Source organism: Neltuma alba, unplaced genomic scaffold (genome assembly GCF_004799145.2).
Source record: "Neltuma alba isolate B1F8T4 unplaced genomic scaffold, ASM479914v2 tig00002863_pilon, whole genome shotgun sequence".
Taxonomy (NCBI): Eukaryota; Viridiplantae; Streptophyta; class Magnoliopsida; order Fabales; family Fabaceae; genus Neltuma; species Neltuma alba.
Window position 1 is genome coordinate 1,126,376 of NW_021633048.1, and position 22,613 is coordinate 1,148,988.

At 31.7% G+C, this 22,613-nt stretch overlaps 1 protein-coding gene and 1 pseudogene across 1 annotated transcript; one reads left to right on the forward strand and one right to left on the reverse strand.

Moving 5' to 3' along the window:
- Positions 1–9,167, reverse strand: part of LOC114739510 (sterol 3-beta-glucosyltransferase UGT80A2-like) — a 33,781-nt pseudogene extending 24,614 nt beyond the window's left edge.
- A 9,728-nt stretch (positions 9,168–18,895) lies between these two features.
- LOC114739608 (probable disease resistance protein At4g27220) lies at positions 18,896–22,200 on the forward strand. The gene is made up of 2 exons (XM_028927687.1): positions 18,896–21,505; positions 22,156–22,200. Exons 1-2 carry the CDS (start codon positions 18,896–18,898, stop codon positions 22,198–22,200), a joined length of 2,655 nt encoding a protein of 884 aa, XP_028783520.1.
- Positions 22,201–22,613: the final 413 nt, after the last annotated feature.

The window sequence follows — 22,613 nt, forward strand, 5'->3', positions numbered from 1 at the left end:
ATCAAGATACAGGTATTGAGATTGTCTTGCATATTGCCACAAATAACCAATATTTCTTTAACTTTCGCCTTAATTTCTTTTAGAGGTTTGAGTGTCGTGGGTATTTATCACTATCACTGTCCTTTGGTATATTTAGTGACTGATTCCCCTTGTTGAATAGAGTGCTTAGTGATACTTTGTCATACTCTTTTTTTGCCCATCAAAACACTTTCTTATCATAGTCACTATCTTGATTAATGTTGTTTTTCTTTTTGTGAAGTACTTTGAATTCTGATTTTTATAACCTGAAATCATCTAAAAGTAATTGACATGACCAGAAAACTTCTCTCAGTGCCAAATTGTTTAATCAAATCACCACCTTTATTATTAGCCATACAGAGAACATAATACTTTTCTTTCACATGGAAGAAGGAAGAAATTTATTATTATTATTTTTTATAAAAGCTCACGCAGTTCTATATTAAATTTATCACTTATTTAGTTATTGACACTTACAAGATGTGTGAAAATCATCTAGATGTAGGTTTTGACCTTATTACAGTACTCTTATTTTTGTTTATTTGAAAGGAAGGCAAGTTATTATACTTTGCTCGAAGGAAAGGTTTTAATCTTTGTTATTAATTAATGATTCTAATGTGCTATATATTATGGGAACTGAAAACCACTAGAAGAATCACAAGACGCGGAGACTGAATCTAGCATGAGTCTGTCAAGGCCAGCCACAACTTTTAACGATAAAGAAAGTAATTTTTTTTACTTTCTTTTGTTTTCTTTTTGTGTATGTTTTGCAGTTATCAGAAGTAATATAATTTTATTTTGTTAAAATTCTGGATCGTTTGTATTTACTTTGAAACTAATAGGTTTAGCTGAGGGGACTCAAGAGATTGGTGAGAACATTGAAAGGCCATTGGTTGAAGCTGCTAAAATTGCTCCTAGCCCCACAGGAGTTTATGATGCAGGTACTGGTATTGTTTTTAGCATGTGAGAGATTATCTAAATTACTTTCTTATAGGGTAATGCATGTTCATTATAGCAGTTGGATTATTAATTTTCCCTACTTTCTTATATGTGAATTGAGATATATTAGAGAAATCACAACTTTTGGTTAAAAAAAAACAGAGAGAGAGAGAGAGAGAAATCACGACTTCTAGAGAAATTCATCCAAGTGAAAATTTGATCATCCGGACCACCTTTTTTCCACAGAAAGTTCAGCAACAAATTTTTATTTCGCTGATCATAGTTTTAATATTTTTTTATTTATTTGGAGAAATGATTCTTACTTGTTATTATGGGAAATAAAACCAGCTACAGAAGAATACTGACTTAATAGTCCCCATTTGGTGAGAATTTGATTAATTAGATCTTCACCATCATTATTGCTGCTCACAAAAGAGGAAGTTACCACTTCTTTCGCATATAGAGGGAAGGAAATTATTTTTATTTTGTTAAAGTCTCATGAAAACTATTTTAGACTTAATTTTATGTTTTAATTTATTCACCTAGTGCCAGGACTAAATTAATACTTTGTTATCTTAACTTTGTCGCAAATGGCCTTAAACGAATTTTGTGTTATAAATGACGTTGTTGCAGCATTCCTTTGCTTAATTAACTACCATAACCTTCTACTATGCCAACGCAAATTTACCAGAGAAGAAGGCCTCAAAATGACTTGTCTTTTAACTTTTGGAAGCATTTTTTACGTTTTCTTTACGACATTTTATGTCTTGCTTGTTTGGCTTTTGACTCCAGAGGTGAATGAGACTGTTGAGAAGCCCTTAATTCAAACTATCCAGAAAGCACAGAGACCAACTACAGTACAGGACATAGGTTCTCATTTTGTTCTGATTGATGTTTTGTTCGATACTCTTGCTTAATTGATTAATGATTTTGACTTCCTATCATGTTAACTGAAATTTGCTAGAAGGACCACATGAGTCAAAAACTTGTCCCAGAGAGCATTTGTTCAACCAACCTGAAACCTTTATAACTAGTGACGACAAAGAAAGTAATGGATTTATTTCTCTTCAGAAAGAAGTAATTTATTTTTATTTTGAAAAAACTCTTGTCTCATAATTTTTTTATTGTTCTTTAAGCTATTGGAACTCACGAGATTCATTACACCATGGACAAATCCTTGATTCAGACTGACCAAGATGCAGAGAAACTTGTCACAGCACAAAACAAAGGTTCATATCCTGTTTTGTATCTTTTTCTTTTTTTTTTGGGTAATGTTCTTTGGATGAACTGATAAATCTATCACGGTGTTAATAAAAATCTACTACAAGACATGATTCATATATTGAGCCTCAAAAGATATGTAACACATCAAGAAGCCTTCTAGTCCAACAACTCAAAACATAGGCATTGTTTTGCAAGATCCAGCTAACTTAACATAGATTGATGTTTATTTTAGCAAGAGAATATTCTATTTTATTTTTCCAAGACTTGGCTTATTCTATTTTTTAATTTCAAGCAGCAATAGATCCATCACCTTCAAAAGCTCCAGGAACTATGACTTCACCAATATTGGAATTGAATGCTTATAGTGACAAATGGTTGATTGACATTTCCAAACAAAACTTGCCATATTTGGAGGCTGGATTGAAGCGTCATCCTCAAGTGCTTGATTGGTTCAATACAAAGCGACGAAGAGCATTCGCAGCCTTATTCACCGAAGTCACTAGCATTTTGAGGACTACTAGGAGACGCGACTTGACAGAGGATGATCGAAACTATATCAGAGAGTGCTGTACTGCATTGGAAGCAGTTGGTTTTGATGCTTCTTGGCTTAGTTATGTATATGGCTGCATTGAGAGCTATGGTGATGGAGATGAGCTCATGAGAAAGTTTGAGGAGACTGAAGCCAAAGTTTTCACTCTTAGAAATGAGTTAGCTTCTGCTGAGGCATCCTTAGTCTCATTACGAGACGAGGCAAGCAGGCTCGATGATTTTATTGAGTCATGAAGTCCACTCATAGACCTCATTGCTTGACTGGCTCAATAGAAGACATTAAAAAGTATTTGCTTCCTCTTTCTTAGTGTTGTTGCTTGACATTTTCATTTTCAGCACTATATATTTACTTTCGTATGCTGCTTTTGTGGTTTGTCTAATGCACATTAATAATAATCTGTCATTTGTTTTCATCTGATGCTGCAGTTCTGCAAGTTAAGTATTGTAGCACAAAGTGTGTTTTCATTTGGCGCCAAAGAACAACAACAGAAAATTAAGATTTTTTTTTAAAAAAAAAGAATCATGGACAACGAACTGCTATGATATGAAACTCCATCAGATGTCTCGTATTCCCCAGCCAAACCAATAAGTCAACAATCTTATATGAAAGCTGAAATAGTTATGCGTGACTCGTTTCCAGTTAAAATACGCGGACAAGAAAATGTTAAAGAAGATTAAATTACCAAAATGGGACTTACGTCCATGACATTGGGTAAGGGAAGAAAAAATATATGCATTGGCATTTTCAGTGCCTCTGCCACAAGTAGAACTGCCTTTCATACCTTCCCAATATCAAACGGGGATGTGGATAAAAATTAAAAACCATGGGGCTAACAGTCAATGTAGAATATCTAGACAGTTTTCATGTACTTTAAAGAAGGAATTGCGTGCGAAAAACTTGGACTGGTATTTGAAGATCATGATGACTTTTGATTCTTTGAAGAATGCATTTTTTAGATCTTTTGCCAGTTCATAATTACATTCTTCTGTCAACCATTGAGGATATTTACACCATGGTCCTGTAACCGAGACGAGATAGTTGCACCAGCCTGTATCCAGTTTCAACTAGGATTACAGTGTGACATAGAATACGAAAGAGTTAAATAACTTAGTAAAGTCTTGTAGGCTAAGAAAATAGTTAACATAACGAATGCAAAAAGTAAGTGGCCTAAATATCTTTCGGTGATTATAGTCCAAATAGATGTTGAGGAGTCAGTGTTATGTAATCATTGAGTCCTTCGATAATCAATTTTGTTTGTTTCATTCCTTTCCTCCATTTTCTCCAACCAACATATTAGAGGGACAACATGAGAGGAAAATTAAATTGCACAAATTTGACCAATCATATCAATATGTTACTGACGAAGAAAAAAGAAAAAACAAAACTATACCATCTGCTGGGGGATTGACAATAATTGCATCAGCCTTTAAAGGAATGCTAGAATCTATTTCAGGTTCTTTAGAAGCTGGAAGCAGACAGTAAATTTTTTTCTCTGACTTGATTTCATTGAATATGTACTATCTGTTGTTGTTAATATAAGAGCTATTTAAATTGGTCTTAAATATAATATTTTAATTCACTTTGTTTTTCAAATTTATAATGTTTTTTCCCTAAAATATCCCTTATTGATTGTAAATGGCCCCACCAAGAAATAATTCTAATACGTATGATTAAAGAGGGTGCTTTAGAGAGTCCAACACATATTTGTTACATTTAAGCAATTTAACTAATATTTTTAATCTTCTCAAATCGGTTATCTAACTCTTATATTAAGGATTAGAGGTGATATCTCTGAAGGTCCTGAAGGCAAGATTCCATTTGTTTTTACTATATTTGCCCCAAAAAGATTTTGAAACTTAATATGTAAAATCAAAGTAGTAGAAATGCAACCATAAAAATAGTGGTTGTTAAATTCCAAGATCTGATCTGAACTCAGCCACATGTATGTAGATTAAAAAATTGCTTAAATTTTTTTAAAACAATAAATGTATTAAAAAAATAAGAAAAACTAATCTTTTGATCCTTGAACTATTAATTCACTTATAACTCAATCCCTCAACTATAACTCAGTACAATTCAGTTCCTGAACTTTTGACTTATTTATGACACAATCCTTTATTTCTTTATATTTTTTATATTTTGGTCATTGTCATCTCCAACTAATTATGAGTCATCCTATGTGACAAGAATGACACCTCCAACTCTGGCTCCACCGTCGAGCCTCCACATAACCAAAAAAGAAGGGAGGACCAGAAAAGAAGGTAAAGAGGGCAAAAAGGATGACGGAAAAAAGAAGACGACGACGCAGCGAACCCTGTGCAGGTGATGAAGGAGGATATGAACTGCTGAGATTTTGGAACCTACAATAAAAGTGCTGCAAACTCATCCTATGTGGCCCAACGCTACATACTTTCAACAAAGTACTCTTTTTTGGTTTCATTTGTAAGAGCACGACACGCTACCATAGAACGTGAGGACAACCAGATCCGACACATGTAATATTATTTTTAAAGATTTTTTAAAAAATAATTTTTTTGGGGATTTTAAGAAAAATCTGGGAAATTAAAGTTGAAATACGATGAATGGGCTAGAAGTTTCACAACATGTGATAATAGGAGATGGCATTTGGTTCGTCATTTTGAAAAACATGAAGATGCAATTGGACAGGTATAATAGGTGGGTTGTCTTCTTTGTGTGGTCGTTTGCAATTTGAATGTTTTTTCTTGTTTTTTTTTGGTGTAGTTATATGGTGACTCTTGTTTGTTTCTTTAAGAGATACTTCCCATCTTCCCATCTTGCTCAATTCCATGTTTGACAGACTTACTAGATGGAGATATCAAGAATTATAATATAAAAAAAGACAAAGATGAGGGACTGAATCATAAACGAATTAAAAATTCAGGAACTGACTTATACTGCGTTATAATTGAGGGACTGAATTACAAGTAAGTCAATATTTTGAAGGACTAAAAGATTAATTTTTCTAAAAAAATATATAATCGTTTCCAGGCATACACTTATTTAGGAAGAGAGGTAGAATGAGTAGGGAAAAAAAAAGAAAAAGATAATTAATTGGGAGTAAAATTAAAAAATATGTTAAATTCTTTTAATAAAAATAAAATGTATCTTATAATTAAAAAAAAGGGGTTAATATAATCTTTTATCTTTCAAATTTGCCCTCATTTTGATTTTGGTCCCTCAAATTTTAAACTATAGGTTTTGGTCCTTGCAGGAGTAAAATGATCCAAATTTTTATGAGATTACAGGGATCAATGTTATAAATAAAAAAATTTGAGGGACCAAAACCTATAATTTAAAATTTGGGGGACTTAAACCAAAATGAAGATAAATTTGAAAGACTAAAATTTGTATTACCCCTTAAAAAAAACGGATCATATCTCAACCATTCAAATTTATATTTACGATGAGGGCAGTAAATCTGTATCATCACTAGTTTACTCTATATACATATATATCCTGCAGTACATTGATCCGCACTAATTGAATTAAATAATAATAAATCATTATTCAATCAGTAACACCACTATTCTTAGTCTAACAAACTTTCAATTATTAACACCACTACTCTGGATAAAAGGATTGTCGGCCACTAACGAATTAAAGAGGAGGCTTGGTTGGCCAAAAAAAATAAATAAATAAGTAAAGAAGAGGCATATTGAAAAAAGTTGTGGTAACTTTTTATTGTTTTGTTTATTTTTTTTCACTTTAATTCTCTGAAAACTCTTTAGATTTTTCATATAAAAAAGACATTTTGAATTATTCCACACTAATAAAATTAATTTTTTAAATAATTATACTATTACATATGTAATATAAAAATGAGATAATATTAAAAGATTTTAGTATTCTGAATATATACATATATGTGTGAGAATAATCTATTTAGAAAAAATATTACAGAATTATAAGAGTAAAAAGTAAGTTAAAGAGAGACCTAACAAAAAATGACAACGACTTTCACTTCTCCCCCATAATGCGTTTTCAAAACTTTTAAAAAAGGCAGAAACATATCACAAACAAGATCAAAAAAGAAGCCCATCCCGTGTTTACAATATTTTTTCTTAGTTAAAGTGTAAATTTGTCTTGTTTGTGATAAGTTTTCGAAGGATGAGTATCCAAAAATTAAAAGTTTAAAATCATAGCAATTTTGTATTATTGAATGAAAACTTCCGAAACCTCAATCTTGTTTTTCCCCTCTTTCTTCCTCATATCATCTCTTGTTGGTCTTTCTTTTTCCTCCTCCTGCTTTCTTCTAATTGGAGATCATCTGATATTCATCACTTCCTATTTCTCAAACCTTTTATCAGCACCCTCTGTTTTTCAAATTTGTTCTTCTGTTTCCTTCAAGTTTAAGAAGAAATCATTCCAAAACAAACATTCATTTCCTAAGAAGTCTTCTAGTTCTTGTATCTACCATACATCTCTCTATTAATTACTCCTTTTTGTTCCCAGTTTTCATATCAAACTTGTTTTGCTGTTTTCCACATACAAGCGACTTATAAAGGGGAAAAAAAAAGTCATTTTCCTGCATTAGCTTTGTCGTTTTCTTGTCAATCATGTGCCCATAAAAATTTAAAGAAACATCCCTTCAAAGTTTTTTTTAATTCCCTCTTAAGTTTACATATAAAACTGTTTTCCCCCTAAAAAAAAAAAAAGCTGGCGTCTGGTTTAAACAAAGTCCGTTGTTTTTCATTGTGATCAATCTTGTACATATAAAAATCTCAAGAAAGAAAAAGCTTTGCGTTGGAGATTTTGGAAGTGAGTCGGAAGTTGTGCCGATCAATAGATTTTGGACAAAGAAAGCGAAGGAATCATAAGAACTGATGAAAAATTAAGAAACTCACCCTATATGGATCCAGCTGGTTGCTCTCCACGGGACAGAGGATGTGGAAATTCACTAGTAGGTCTCAAGGAAGAAGACTGATGCAGATTCAAATTTACCGCAAAACAATACTAATAAACAACTTTTTCTTATTAAAAAAAACAAGGATAAAATTTTGTAGACTAGAAAATGTTAAAGAAGTAAGATTACATTGCCAAGGTGAGACTTGCGTCCATGACATTGTGAAAGGAAAGGCATCGATATGACCTAAAATTGAATGTTGCATTGTTCATCATTGAAGTACTCTATATGATAAACAGATGTGTACCTGACTAGCACAATTGCAAGAAGTATAAGATATCATATCATTACATTACAGAAAGACAAAATTTATTAGTGAAGTATTTTTCTCTGGAAAGTTTGAAAACAAGTAAAATTGCGCTTCATACCTTCTCAATATCAAAAGGGGTAGTGCATAAAAATCAAAATCCATGGGGATAACAGCCAATGTAGAATATCAAGTCAGTTTTCATATACTCTCTCTGGTCTGAAATATAAGACCCATTTTATAGTATACTTTATACTATAAAATAAATTTTATATTTAGGACCGTAAGAATACTTTAATTTATAACAGGAATAGTGTGTGAAAAACTTGGATTGGTATTTGGAGATCATGGTGACTTCTGATTCTTTGAAGAAAGCATTTTTTAGATCTTTTCCCCGTTCATAATCACATTCTTCTGTCAGCCATTAAGGATATTTACATCATGGCCTTGTAACCCAGGCGAGATAGTTGCACCAGCTTGTATCCATTTTCAACTAGGATTATAGTTTACCATAGAATATGAAAGAATTACCCAATTAAGAGATTTAAATAACTTAGTAAAGTCTTGTAAGCTGAGAAAATAGTTAACATAACCAACGCAAAAAGTAAGTGGCATAGATATCTTTCTGTGATTATGGTCCAAATAGATGCTGAGTAGTGTTATGTGATCATTGAGTCCTTCAATAATCTATTTTGTTTATTTCATCCCCCCCCCCCCCAAAAAAAATTATGCCTAACAAACAGATTAGAGGTACAACATGAGAGGAAAATCAAATTTGACCAATCATATCAAAATATTACTGACCAAAAAAAAAAAAAAAACGATACCGTATGTTGGGGGATTCACACTGATTGCATCAGCCTTTAGAGGAATGCCAGAATCTATGTCAGGTTCTTTACAAGCCGGAAGCAGAGAGTAAATTGTTTCTTTGATTTGATTTCCTTGTATATGTACCATCATTGTCCTTGATATATTAAGAACCAGTTAGATTGGTTCTAAATATAAAACATCAACATACTTTGTCTTTTAAATTTATAATATTTCCTCTAAAATATTTCTATTGATCGTAAAAGTTCTTACCAATGGATGATTCCAATGCACATGATTAAATAGGATAGTTTAGAAAATTCAATGCACATTTGTTATATTTAATCAATTTAAATATTTCTTTAATCTCCCCAAATCAATTATTTAACTTTTATATTAAAAACAAGAGTTGGTATCTCAGAAGGCCCTAAAGACAAGAAGCCGTTATTTTTTACCATATTTCCCCAAAAAGAATTTGAAACTTAATATGTAAAATCAAAATAGTAGAAATGCAACCATAAAACTAACACTACCTTTGATTCTTAATGTAATACTAGTTGACTAATTGAATAGATTAAAGAAGTTTGTTAAATCAGTTATTTGTAAGAAATAGATGCTCCAAAATACTCTCACCAATTATGTGTATTAATTATAGGTACGATTTGATAGAATCTTTAATATGTGTAACTATTATAAGATCTATTTAAAAAAATAAATAAATATGAGAAATAAAGTGAATTAAAGTCTCATATCTAGAATTAAATTAAAAGTCAAACTAACTCTTATATTAAAGACCAAAAGTAGTAGTTATTAAATTCCAAGATCTGATCTTAACCAGTAACATATATTTTAGGACCATTTCATTGAAACAATCTTCTTTCAAGTTGCAGATTTGAAAGAAAAAAAGGATGAAAAAAAAAAAGTTTAGTTATATTTTTCAAAAATTAATCTTATAAACCAATTATATAATTTCATTACAAGTCAACTCAATTTTTCCAATTCAAATCCAAACTTACCCTTAATTTTTCTTGCAGACGAGGAATAATAAAAGAACTTAATAAAATTAGCATCGATCTCTAAAACATCAACGTACACAGAACAACCAAAACTGTGATTCAATCATATGGGATTGATCACGAGATGGGTGCCGCACAAGACACATGCGTACGAAAAAAACAAACTTGATCATTATTCAACCAAATCATTGGATTGATCATTAATTTATGACTTAGTTATTACTTCCTCCCATCTTATATACAAGTTACAAATAACTAAATTATATAGATTGAAAAATTGACTAAATTTTGTTTAAAACAATAAATGTTTTTTTAAAAAAATTTATCGTTTTCCAGATATGCCCTTATAATCATGGCTTCAAACTATGCATCAATCAGTTACGCCACTATTCTTAGTCTAAATTTTCAATCATACGCCACTATTTTGGATAAAAGAGTTGTCGGCCACTAATAAAGAGGAGGCACCGTTGGCAAAAAATAATAAATAAATAAATAAATAAAATAAGGAGGAGGCGTGAAAAACGTTGTAATAGCTTTTTATTGTTTCGTTGTTTTGCTTTAATTCTCTCAAAACTTTTCAGTTTTTTTATATGGAAAAGACATCTTCAATTAGTCCACAATAATAAAATTAATTAAAAATTAATTTTTTCAAAAAATAATTATACTATTGCATATGTAATATAAAAATGAGATAATAATTAACAGATTTTAGTACTCTGAATATGTAGATATATGTGTGAGAATAATATATTTATAGAAGATACAATAAAAACATGAGAGTAAAAAGTAAGCTAAATACCGCCTATCATGTCTCCAAAAGATGTATTTTCTTTTTGATAATGAAAAGATGCATTCTTAAATAAAAGCCTATCACATGGTTTTAATATTTTTTTTCCTCTCTTTCTTCCTCATCTCTTGTTCCTCTTTCATTTTCCTCCTGCTGCTTTCTTCCTCTAGTTGGAGATCATCTGGTATTGATTGCTTCCTATTTCTCACAGCACTCTCTGTTTTTGAAACTTGTTCCTCTGTTTCCTTCAAGCTTCAGAAGAATCATTCCAAATCAAATATCCATTTCCTATGAAGTCTTCTAGTTCTCGTGTCTAGCTACCATATATCTCTCTAGCTATTAATCACTCCTTTTTCTTCCCAATTTTCAGATCAAACTCGTTTTGCTGTTTTTCACATACAAGCTACTTATCAAAAACCAAAAAAAAGAAGAAAGAAAGTGATTTTCCTGCATTAGCTTTGTTGTTTTCTTGTGAATCATATGCCCATAAAAAGCCCAAAAAAATTCCCTTCAAATCTTTTCCCGCTTTCATCTTAAGTTTACATATAAAATTGTTTTCCCATAAAACAAAGTTTGGCATCTGGTTTGAACAAAGTCTGTTGTTTCCATTGTGATCAATCTTGTATACATAAAAATCTCAACAAAAAAAAAAAAGGTTTGCCTTGGAGATTTTGGATTTGTTGTTTTCTTGTCAATCATAGGCCCATAAAAATCTGGAAAAAAAAAAAGTGTAAGTGTCTGGTTTGAAGAAAGTCTGTTGTTTTTTGTGGGGGGTCAATCTTGTATTGAAGTCTCCAAAAAAAAAAGACAAGTTTTTTGCCTTAAAGATTATGGAAGTGTCTGCTTTATGGATAAAGTTCAAGAGAGACAAGAAGTTGTGCTGATCAGTAGTGTTGCTGGTAAATTCTGGCTCTTGATAGTTTTTAGATAAAATAATTAAGCGTGAGTGCTATGATTGGAATACCAAATCTGTTTCTTATCAATCACAGAACTTTCTCACAGCTGAAGCAAAGACCACAGCCACAGCATCGCCTCATCTACTTCAGGTAACTTTACTTCCTTATTGTTGTTGAAAGCTTGTTTGCCATCACGATTGAAATTATTTATAAACATATTTTATGTAAGTGGAGACAAAAATCTTTTGACATATTTATCTCGTATTTCGTAAGTTATGATTGAAAAACTATTTATAAGTTATTCTAAATGGGTCCTGTAGATTATCATTATTGTTCTTATTGATTATAGATGCCGCTTCTTGTTACCTCAATTTCTATTATTATTTTTTTCTCTTTTTCCGAAGATAACTTATTTCCGAAAGCATACAGTACATGGAAAGAGTTTTAAGGAATTGTAGCTTGGCCGGCGCGAGCTTGAGCTCTTTTTTTTAACGTAAGCAGAGATATTTTTGGACCATTTCATTGGAACGAGCTACTTTGAAGTTGCAGGTTTGAAAGGAAACAAAGATAAAAAGTTTAATTATATTTTTCAAAAATTAATCTTATAAACTACTTTTATAATTTCATTATGACTAAACTCAATTTTTCCAACCCAAATCCAAACATATCCTCAATTTCTCTTGCAGACAATGAAAATAATAAAAGAGCTGAATAAAATCAGCATCGATCTCTAGAACATCTACGTACAGAGAACAAACCAAAATTGTGATTCAATTATAGAATTGAAAATATAGCACTAAAAAGAGTGACAAATAAAAAGAACCAAAATTTTTTCTGTAAGTGACAAATAATAAGGATTAGAGTAGTAAGTTACAAGTAATTGAATTATGTAGATTAAAAAACTGCTTAAGATTTTTTAAAAACAATAAATGTATAAAAAATATGATCGTTTTCTAGACATATCCTTAATTAGGAAGAGACATAGAATGAGGTGAAAAAAAAAAGGGAAAAAAGGTAATTAATTGATAATAGAAATAAGAAAATGTTAAATTCATAAATAAAAAATAAAATGTATCTTGTTAAAAAAGGACCATATCTCAAGAATTCTAATTTATATTTACGATGAGAGCAATGAATCTGTATCTTCACTAGTTTACTCTCTCTCTCTCTAAGCTAGTGTATGTCCAGCAGTACATTGATCCATAATAATTGAATTAAATAATAAATGACAATCAGCAGCACCACTACTTTTAGAAATGTTTGGATAGAAATTAAATTATAATTTTAAAAATAATTTTATGATATATAAAGTAAATCTGTAAAGAAATTTTTCTTGACTCACAGAAAAGTATCTTTAGATAGTATTTTTTAAGGCAAATTCAAACACCCCTTCAGTGTAACGTTCAAGCAGTAACACCACTATAAAAGAATTGGTGGACGCAAATAAAGAGGAGGCATAGTTGGCAAAAGAAAATTAAAAAATGAAGAGGAGACGCGAAAAACGCCGTAGCAGCTGTTTATACTTTATTGTTTCGTTGTTTACTTTAATTCTCTAATAACTTGTCATTTTTAATATAAAAAAGACATTTTGAATTAGTCCGCACTAATAAAATTATTCAAAAATTATTTTTTTCAAAAATAATTAATTAGAAGATTTTAGTATTAGAGTCATCTATTTATAAACGATATAATAAAATTATGAGAGTGAAAAATAAGTTAAAGACCCAAAAAATGACAACAACTTTCACATCTCCCCATGATGCGTCTTCAAAACTTTGTAAAAGGCGGAAACCTATCACAAACAAGATCAAAAAAGAAGTCTGTTTTTTTCCAGCAAAAAGAGAAGCCTATCTATTTCATGGTTACAATATTTTTTAAACTAAAGTATAAATTTGTTCTGAAAATTCTCATTTAAAGTATCCAAAATGATTTTTTGGTTACAAATTTACCTGAAAGTTTAGAATTGTAATAATGTTGTATTATTGAATAAAAACTTTTGAAATAAATTTCTATTTTAATCTTGTTTTCCCCCTCTTTTTTGAATTTTTCCTCATATCATCTCTTGTCCGTCTTTCCTTTTCTGGCCCCTGCTTTTTTCTTCTAGTTGGAGACCATCTGATATTCATTAATTCCTCTTTCTCGAGCTGCTTATCAGTACTCTCTGTTTTACAAACTTGTTCTTCTGTTTTCTTCAAGTTTCAGAAGAAATCATTCCAAATCAAACATTCGTTTCCTAAGAAGTCTTCTAGTTCTTGTGTCTACCATATATCTCTCCATTATTTACTCCTTGTTGTTCCCAGTTTTCAGATCAAACTTGTTTTGCTGTTCTCCACGCGCAAGCTACTCATTAAAAACAAGTCATTTTCCTGCATTAGCTTTGCTGTTTTCTTATCAATCATATGCCCATAAAAATAAAAATAAAAAATTCCCTTCAAAGTTTTTTCCCCTTACTGTTAAGTTCACATATATAGGGCTTGTTTGGATTGACTTATAAACAGCTTTTCAAACGTAATTTACGGAATACGAGGTAAGTATATGAGGAGAATTTTATCTCAACTTACGTAAACTTACTTAAAAGTCAGTTTTGAACGCAGTTCTAAACAAGCCCATAATTATTGTCCTGTAAAAAAAAAAGGTTGGAGTCTGGTTTGAACAAATTCTGTTGGTTTTTTTTATTGGGATCAATCTTGTATATATAAAAATCCGAAAAAAAAAAAGAAGCTTTGCATTGGAAATTTTGGAAGTGTCTTTTTGATCCATATGGTTCAAGAGAGACCGTAGTTGGGCTGATCAATAGGGTGTTGCTGGTGATTCTGCCTCTTGGTAGCTATAAGTTTTTAGGTAAAATAATTAATGATAAATGCTATGAACTGAGTATTTAATCTGTTTCTTCTCAATCACAGAACTTCCCCAAATCTCAAACTAGGCAAGACAACAACAACTCGCCTCTCATCGACTTGCTGGTAAATCGTTTGAACATTTTTTCCCCCCTTTCTGGTAATCTTCTGCATTATTTTATAACAAGTTTGTTGCTTTTCATTGTGATCAATCTTTACAAAAAAATCTCAAAAGAGAAAAAAAATTCTTTTATACATACTGGAAGTGTCTTCTAGTTGTAGATCATCTGATATTAATTGCTTTCTATTTCTCAAACTTTTTTATCATCATTCTCTGTTTTTCAAACTTGTTCTTCTACTGTTTCCTTCAAGCTGCAGAAGAAATCATTTCAAATCAAACATTCATTTCCTAACAAGTCCTGACTTCTAGTTCTTGCTTCCTTGTTTGTTCTTCACAGTTTTCAGATCAAACTTGTTTTGCTGTGCTTCCGAGACCCAAAAAAAAGAAAAGGTCATTTCCCTTCATGAGCTTTGTTGTTTTCTTTTCAGTCATCTGCCCATAAAAGTTCTTTTGAGGAAAAAAAAATCAGTTCAAAGTTTTTCTTTTAAAAAAGATTAGGCTCGTTTGAACAAAGTCTGTTCTTTTTTTATTATTGTCAATCTTGTATAAAAATCTGAAAGAAAAAGCGTTTGCCTCAGAGATTTTGAAAGTCTGGTTCATCGTTAGAACTAGATAAAATATTTAATACTTAATAATTGAAGCTATAAATTGGATGATTAATCTGGTTCTTCTCAAGTCACAGAAGAACTTGGATCCTCAAACCTCAAGCTAGGAACAGCAACCACGACATCTCATCTCTCATCACTTTGGGCAAGCGGTGTGGGTATGTATATTTATATAATGTAACTTTTACTTTTTTATTATTGTTTCTCTCAGTATTGTTCTTATTAGATGTGTTCATAGGACGGCATGAGACCGGGACAGGCCTGTTCCAGTGAATAGGGACGGGACAAGGTTTTTGTCCCGTGTCCCATTCCATCTCAATTCTATCCCGATCCAATTGGGACTAGGATGTCCCGCTTCTCTTTTGAAAAAAATTATAATTTTTTATATGAATTGTTTTGTTAGAATTCTTATTTTTTATTGGGCTTCTAAAATAAAAACATTATAAGAAAAAATTATGTAAAAAGCTCAATTATATAATAAAAAAAAGGTGTAAAAAAAACCATAAAAAAACACTATATGATGACTTTATGAATTATTTTATTAAGGAAGAAGATTTTGTTAAGATAATACTACAACTTAAGAACTAAAAATCACTATAAAAATAATAATTATTATTAATAAGTAAATTGAATAATCTAATAATAATTATTAATAAATAATTTTTAAAAGGAAAAAAAAATCTGGGACGAGACGGGACGGGACGGGACGGCCTCATCTTGAATCTCGTCCCGTCCTGAATAGTGTCATGTCCCATTCCAAACTCACCGGTACTTAGACGAGACGATTAAGATAGGACAAATTGAACACCCTTAGTTTTTATAAGGTATTTCATTTGTTTTTCTTTTAGTGCTGAACTTCATCAGATTCCGCTTCTTATTAATAAATCGGTGACAAGAATTAATAACAACCTCCCATTTAATTAGAAATTCCAGAACACTCATTAAAGTTAGTATAATCCAAGATATTTTAGTCGCAGCAAGATTCAGTTCAAATTGGACACTAATTAAACATAAACTGCGAAAAGTAAACTCTCCTAAAATGCCTCAATCTACAACCTCAGCTTTCATATGGGGATGCTCATTAAATAAAATATCTAAAATTTGAGTATTTAAAAAAAAAAATTCTAGAGCATAGGTATCCTCCTATTAGAGGCAATCCTATTCGAGGCACTGTTGGGCACTAAATGTGAGCACTTCTCCCAGTAAAAATTCAAACTTTGGTTTATTACATTGTGAGAGACTAACTCTTTCTGCTAAATTCAATCCTCGTTGGTTGAGTATTTAAATTTTAATATGCAAAACAATTGGGCTCAGGTATTTGCGTTCAGTTTGAACCCGAACGGGCTTAACTAAAATTTCTGTAGATCTAGTTAATAGCCTGAAAAAAGTCAATTTTATGCTGGCCCTAAAGTCTTTTGGGCTTCTTTGAGCTGGCTTGTTAGATATGACCTAAATTATCAACTTTATTTACCTATTGTCTGTGCAGCAAGAACCTCACCATTTCAATTCCCCTTTTGATTTGGGTTGAGTCTGAACCCTCCCTAAAATTTTTATACCAACAAATGAAGGGATTGGTTTAGATCTAGCATCATTTTGGATTAATTTAGGCTCGTTGAAGCAACAAAGAGGGTATAACGTGCTGGGGCGTTCAGACCCTTTCAAAATTTTTGATTCATTGTGGGCCAATGTCTTGGCCCAAAATAAATGTGGGCTAATGATACGATTTTGGTTCCATATATCTTGTTTGGGCCGTATTCCCATCCACTAATTTTCCTTTTAGAAATTCATCTCCATTATTGAATCAAAACATAGATGATTTATATTTAATATTTTAAAAAATGATGTTTACCCTCTCTCTTCTATTTACATAATATTATAATAATAATAATAATCTTAACCATTCATTTTTAATTTAATAGTGAAGATAAAGATTATGAAAAGAAAAAGAGAAAAGGAAAAAAAAAATCTAAGGGGACCCCTTCCGTCTTCCTTGCCTGTCCGAGTTTTCTGCCATGTCATTCAGACAAAACCGAAGAAAAGGTGTCAGGTGCCTTTCTTCGCAGATTTCTTTTGGGATAATCATATATAAAATTTCAAGGGAAAAAAAAAGAACCTCAAAATATCAATAACTCAATAATGTTCCCTGAATTTCCAAAACCTGCTTAGGTGCCTTGTATTTAAATAGAATTATAAATAGTTTGTGTGCTTTTATAATATTATTCTTTAGAAAAAATTGGTAAAAAATTCCTATTTGAGATTTTAATTAACCAGAAGGACCGGATTTGTACAAGTGCAAGTATGATCCGTGAGTACAACAATTGCACACAACGGATGATAATGCACGCAGCGGATGATATGTTGTATTCACGGATCATACTTGTACTTGCACAAATTCAGATTCTTCTGACCAATTAAAATTTCAAACAAGGATTTTCTACTATTTTTTCTATTATTATTAAAAAAAGAAAGTCAGCTACCCCCGGGGTTAAGACATCGCCGGCCACCCTACTCGTAGGAATTTCTTTTTGGTGAAAAAAATTAGTCAATGTGGGATTTGATCCACGACTTCTTGGATCCCAAAGAATTTTATGTTAATTGAGTCACCAAACCATTTTCTTCAAGGTATAATGAATATGCAATTCTTTATAGTTCAAAATAATTTTTAAACAGGTCTATTCACCCAATTGAACACGTCTAGTATAATTTTTCTTACTGTAACAGGATTGTTATAAATGACTCCATTGAGTTGGCCATCATAGAACTCAATACTTACACCTACTGTGTATTTTTTTTTAAATTAATTAATTTAATTTAATTTAAAATTAATTAAAAATAATATTGACATATGAGTTTGAATTTATAATTATATATTTGTAAAAAATCAATAGAATTAATTATAAATTATTCTAGAAAATTTTATTATTACCACTCAAATTTTATAATTACAAAAATAAATAAAAATTATAAAATAAATAACAAAAATATATGTTTAATTCAAAATTTGAAAATAACATTAAAATCAATTATTATAATAATTTATTATTTATAGAATATTATTAAATGATATTGAAATTAATAGTATTATCTCTTATATTTATAGAAGAATGTTATTAGAATTCATAGAATAAAGAATAAAAAAATTTCAGTGAGCTAATTAAAAATTATATGGAACTATAAGAACACAATAAAAAGAAAAAAAAGGGAAAAAATATAACGGTACAAATACTAAATTGCCGCTAGACAAGCCATTTTGTTCCCTCCAATCAAATCTCAACTATTCGATAGTTACGGCAAATGGGGAGATTTTTTTTTAAAAAATAAATTCATAGATATATTCAGAATAAGGAAGAAAAAGGATGATAAAAGCTAGATTGATTGCCATTTTTTGACGCGATGTTACTGGTTGTTGAAGATGTTGTTTTGCCGTCACCGTATTCCACCTGTCTCCACTCTCCACCCTTCCATCTCCCTCATTTTCCTATACTGCCACTCACTCATGTCTTTTTTTAAAAAAAAAAATTTATTTTAAGCGAGTAAGTTACATCCGTTGTTTATAGTCAATTTAGAGCTCCAAGTGATTGTGTATACGTCCTTTTTTTTTTTTTCCCCCTAGGGGATTATCTTTTGATCTGTTATGACTTCTGTTCATCCAACAAATAACTTTCTTGCCATTTTATTCAGGAAGTAACAATGGAAATTCTCGCTGCTATTGCTAGTAAAATATCTGAGCTAACTGTGATACCTATTGGAAGGCAAGTGGGATATTTATTATTTTACAAAGAAAATTTTAAGGAGCTAAAGGATAAAATTGAGGAGTTGAAGACAGAGAGAATTCGCAACGAGCATCTTGTTGAAGCAGAAAGAAGCAGTGGAAGAGAGATTGAAGCTGATGTAAAAAGATGGCAAGAAAGAGTTGATAAGACCATGGGAGAAGTAGAAAAACTTTGTGAAGATCAAACTCAAGCTAATGTACGGTGCTGGAAATGGTCTTTTCCTAACTTGAAATCCAGACATCAACTTGGTAGAAGAGCAAAGAAAATGGCATTCAACGTTGCTGAAATAAAGGAAAAGGGGAAGTTTGAGGGTCGAGTTGGGTATGTCCCTGCATCTAGCATGGCAAGCTTAATTTTGGCTACTCGAGCCAGTGAAAAGCTTGAGTCAAGAAATTCATTGAAGAAGGAGGTTATATTGTCTCTAATGGACCCTAAAGTAAGCAAAGTGGGAATTTATGGGTGGGGCGGAGTTGGGAAGACCACTCTAGTTAAAGATATTGCCAAACATGTCAAGGATGAAAAGCTATTTGATGTGGTGGCTATGGCAACTATATCTGAAACATTAGATGTCGAAAAAGTTCAAGATGAGATTGCATATCAATTAGGCTTCCACTTGAATGAGAATACCACAATTGGAAGAGCCGACCGCCTATGTGCAAGGATAAAAACAGAGAAAAATATCCTTATCATACTAGATGATCTATGGGAGAAAATTGATTTGGACAAGTTGGGGATTCCTTTTGAGCAGGATGTTAAGGGTGGCAAATCATCATTGACTTCTCAACATTCAGATATTTCACAGAAGAATGAGACTTATCAAGGTTGCAAATTATTGTTGACTTCTAGACGGTTAGATATTCTCCATGAGAATGAGATTCAAAAGGGTTTTCATCTTGAAACAGTAAATGATACAGAATCATGGAGTCTGTTTGAAGATAGGGTTGGTGATACTATTAAAGATGGTGAATTGAAAGAGATAGCAACTCAAGTGGTTGAAAGATGTGCAGGTTTACCTTTTATGATAGTCTCAATTGCAAAGAGATTAAAATATCAAAAGGATATTCGTTATTGGAAAGATGCCTTGAGCAACTTAAAGGGAGATGGAAATGGAGATGTATTGCACAGGCCCTTTTTTTCGTATTGTGAATTTACTTATGAACAGCTTAAGGATGATGAAATGAAGAACGTATTCTTGCTTTGTGGTGCATATGGACCATCCATGTCAGTTAATGACTTGTTGAAATATGTAATTGGTTTGGGTGTTCTGAAACAAAATGGTACCATTGAAGATGCAAGAAATCGACTACACAGAATAATTCATGACTTGAGGACATCTTGTTTGTTACTTGAGGATGATGCAAGCGAGACCGATGCAATTAAAATGCATGATCTTGTTCGCGAAGTAGCTCTTTCAATTGCTCGGAAAAAAAATGTTTTTGTGTTGAAAAGAAATGATGATAGGATGCAAGAATATTGGTCGAGCAAGGGTTTTCTTGAAACATGTACCCAGGTAGTCTTAAAACCATGTTATATTCAAGAACTTCCTCAAAAGTTAGACTGCCCCACTTTGAAATTTTTCCTCTTACATTACACTGATACTTGCACTATGGAAATTCCAGACAATTTTTTTGAGGGAATGCGAAACCTTGAAGCATTAGATTTGAGAGGCTTGATAATGTCTTCATTGCCTAGATCTCTTGTTTTCTTGACCAAACTTAAAACATTGTGTTTAGATCAATGCACCTTGAAGCATATGGCTGGAATAGGTGCCTTGATAAATTTAGAAATTCTTAGTTTCTTTGATTCATACATGGAGGAGTTTCCAAGAGAAATAGGACAATTGACTCATATAAAAATATTGGATCTGAGCAATTCTAGAATTAACTTCATCCCCCCCAACATTTTGTCCAAATTGACTAAAATAGAGGAACTTTATATGGGCAATGCCTCAATGAAGTGGGAGGAGGAAAGTTCAACTGAGGAAAACAAATGTGCTAGTCTTGCTGAGCTTGTGTGTTTGACAAGTTTGACTACTTTGGAAATTCAAATTCGTGAGGCTTGGATTTTGTCAGACATGATGCTTAATAAGTTAGAGAGATACAAGGTTATCATTGGAGATAAATGGGAATGGTCAAGCAACAAAACGACCTCAAGGTTGCTAAAGTTAAAGCTTCAGACTAGCATTCGTTTGGAACATGGTATTAAAGCATTGATTAAACGAGTGGAAGATTTGTACTTAGATGAAGTCAATGGAATTTCGGATGTGCTTTTTGATTTGAACGGCGAAGGATTTCCAGTACTAAAGCATCTCCATATCCAAAATAATGGCCAAGTTCAACATATTATCAACACCATGGAGAGGAATAATAAGACTTATCTTGGTTTATTTCCAGAATTGGAGACCCTCATACTTCATAATCTCAATTACTTAGTGAAGATATGTCATGGCCCACTTCCTCTTAATTCCTTTGGCAAACTCACAGTCGTCAAAGTCAAAAGTTGTGACCAATTGGAATATCTCTACTCTATTTTAATGGTGAAAGCTCTTTCTCAACTTTCCGAGATCCAAGTTTCCAACTGCAATTCAATGAAAAGGATTGTGCTGATTGAAAATGTGGAAAGTGACATAACTACTGATGATAAGATTGAGTTTCATTCACTACGCTCCTTGACTCTCTGTCATCTGCCACTCATTCATGATTTTTGCTCAAATGAATACACATCTTGCATGACAACCACACCGTTGTTTAATGGCACTAAGGTGTGCTTCTTCTTCTTCTTCTTCTTTCATCTCTTTGTCTGCAAGTTAAATCAAATGATTGCGTCATATGTGGCTATCACACTAATAATGTATGTATGGTAATTTTTAAAATGAACTTAAGTATAATATCTAGAAGTAGATGTCAACAATTATTTTTTATATATATTTTATTTTAATTTTGATGAAATTGAGTGTAATGTTTAAATTTTGGTGCAATTAAATAATGCAATTTTAAAATCACTATTAAATCTTCAAAATGTCCGTCGAGTTGCATTTACTATCCTAAAGCATTTTCTCAGTAGCAACTAATATTTTAAAATAATTTTTTGGCATAATTTTGCCTTTAAAGTATTTCCTGAGTTAATTTTTTTGTCATTTCCTTTTTTTGGGTATTTTCAGTACTCAATTTTTATATTTTGATTTGTCTTTGACAGTTTCAATAGCCCATAAATATGATTATTCAATAATATTTGCTCTTGACAATTTGCAAGTTCATCTCTACAATTTACAAATATTTTTTGTTTATTAATCCCAGGTTAGATTTTCTAGTTTGGAGACCCTCAAGTTGAGCTCAATTAATTTGGAAAAAATTTGGGATGATGATGACCTTTCTGTAGCTAATTGTATTCACAATTTGGCTAACTTGATAGTTGAGGATTGCAGAGGCCTCAAGTACTTATTCTCATCTTCTGTGATTGAAAGTCTGTTAAAACTTAAACACCTTGAAATAAGCAAATGTGAGATGATGGAGGAGATCATTGCTCCAAACAGCATTGCGTCACAAGAGGTATTACGACTAGACTTGAAATAAATGTTAAGTCGATAACATCAAACATTTCCTCTGGTGTAGTTTTCTTCAATATCATTCATATATAATGTTGCTCATTATGGATTTGTAAATTGTGCTTTGCATCACAGGTCCGATTCTCAAAATTGGAGACCATGGTAGTTAAAGACATGGAAAGCTTGAAGAAAGTATGGCACTTTCAATTTGGTAGGTTAAAGAGTTTGGAGGTGAGCAATTGTGGGAAACTTGCGAATATTTTCCAATCTGATGTGCAGGGAACGTTTGGAAGCCTTGAGACATTGAAGGTCAGCAATTGTAGTT

Excerpts from the sequence above, each read along its gene's own strand:
- LOC114739608 (XM_028927687.1), top strand. The coding sequence starts at position 18,896 with ATGGGAGAAGTAGAAAAACTTTGTGAAGATCAAACTCAAGCTAATGTA. Across the intron at positions 21,506-22,155 it reads CGTTGTTTAATGGCACTAAG|TTGAGGATTGCAGAGGCCTC; the intron begins GTGTGCTTCTTC and ends CTAACTTGATAG.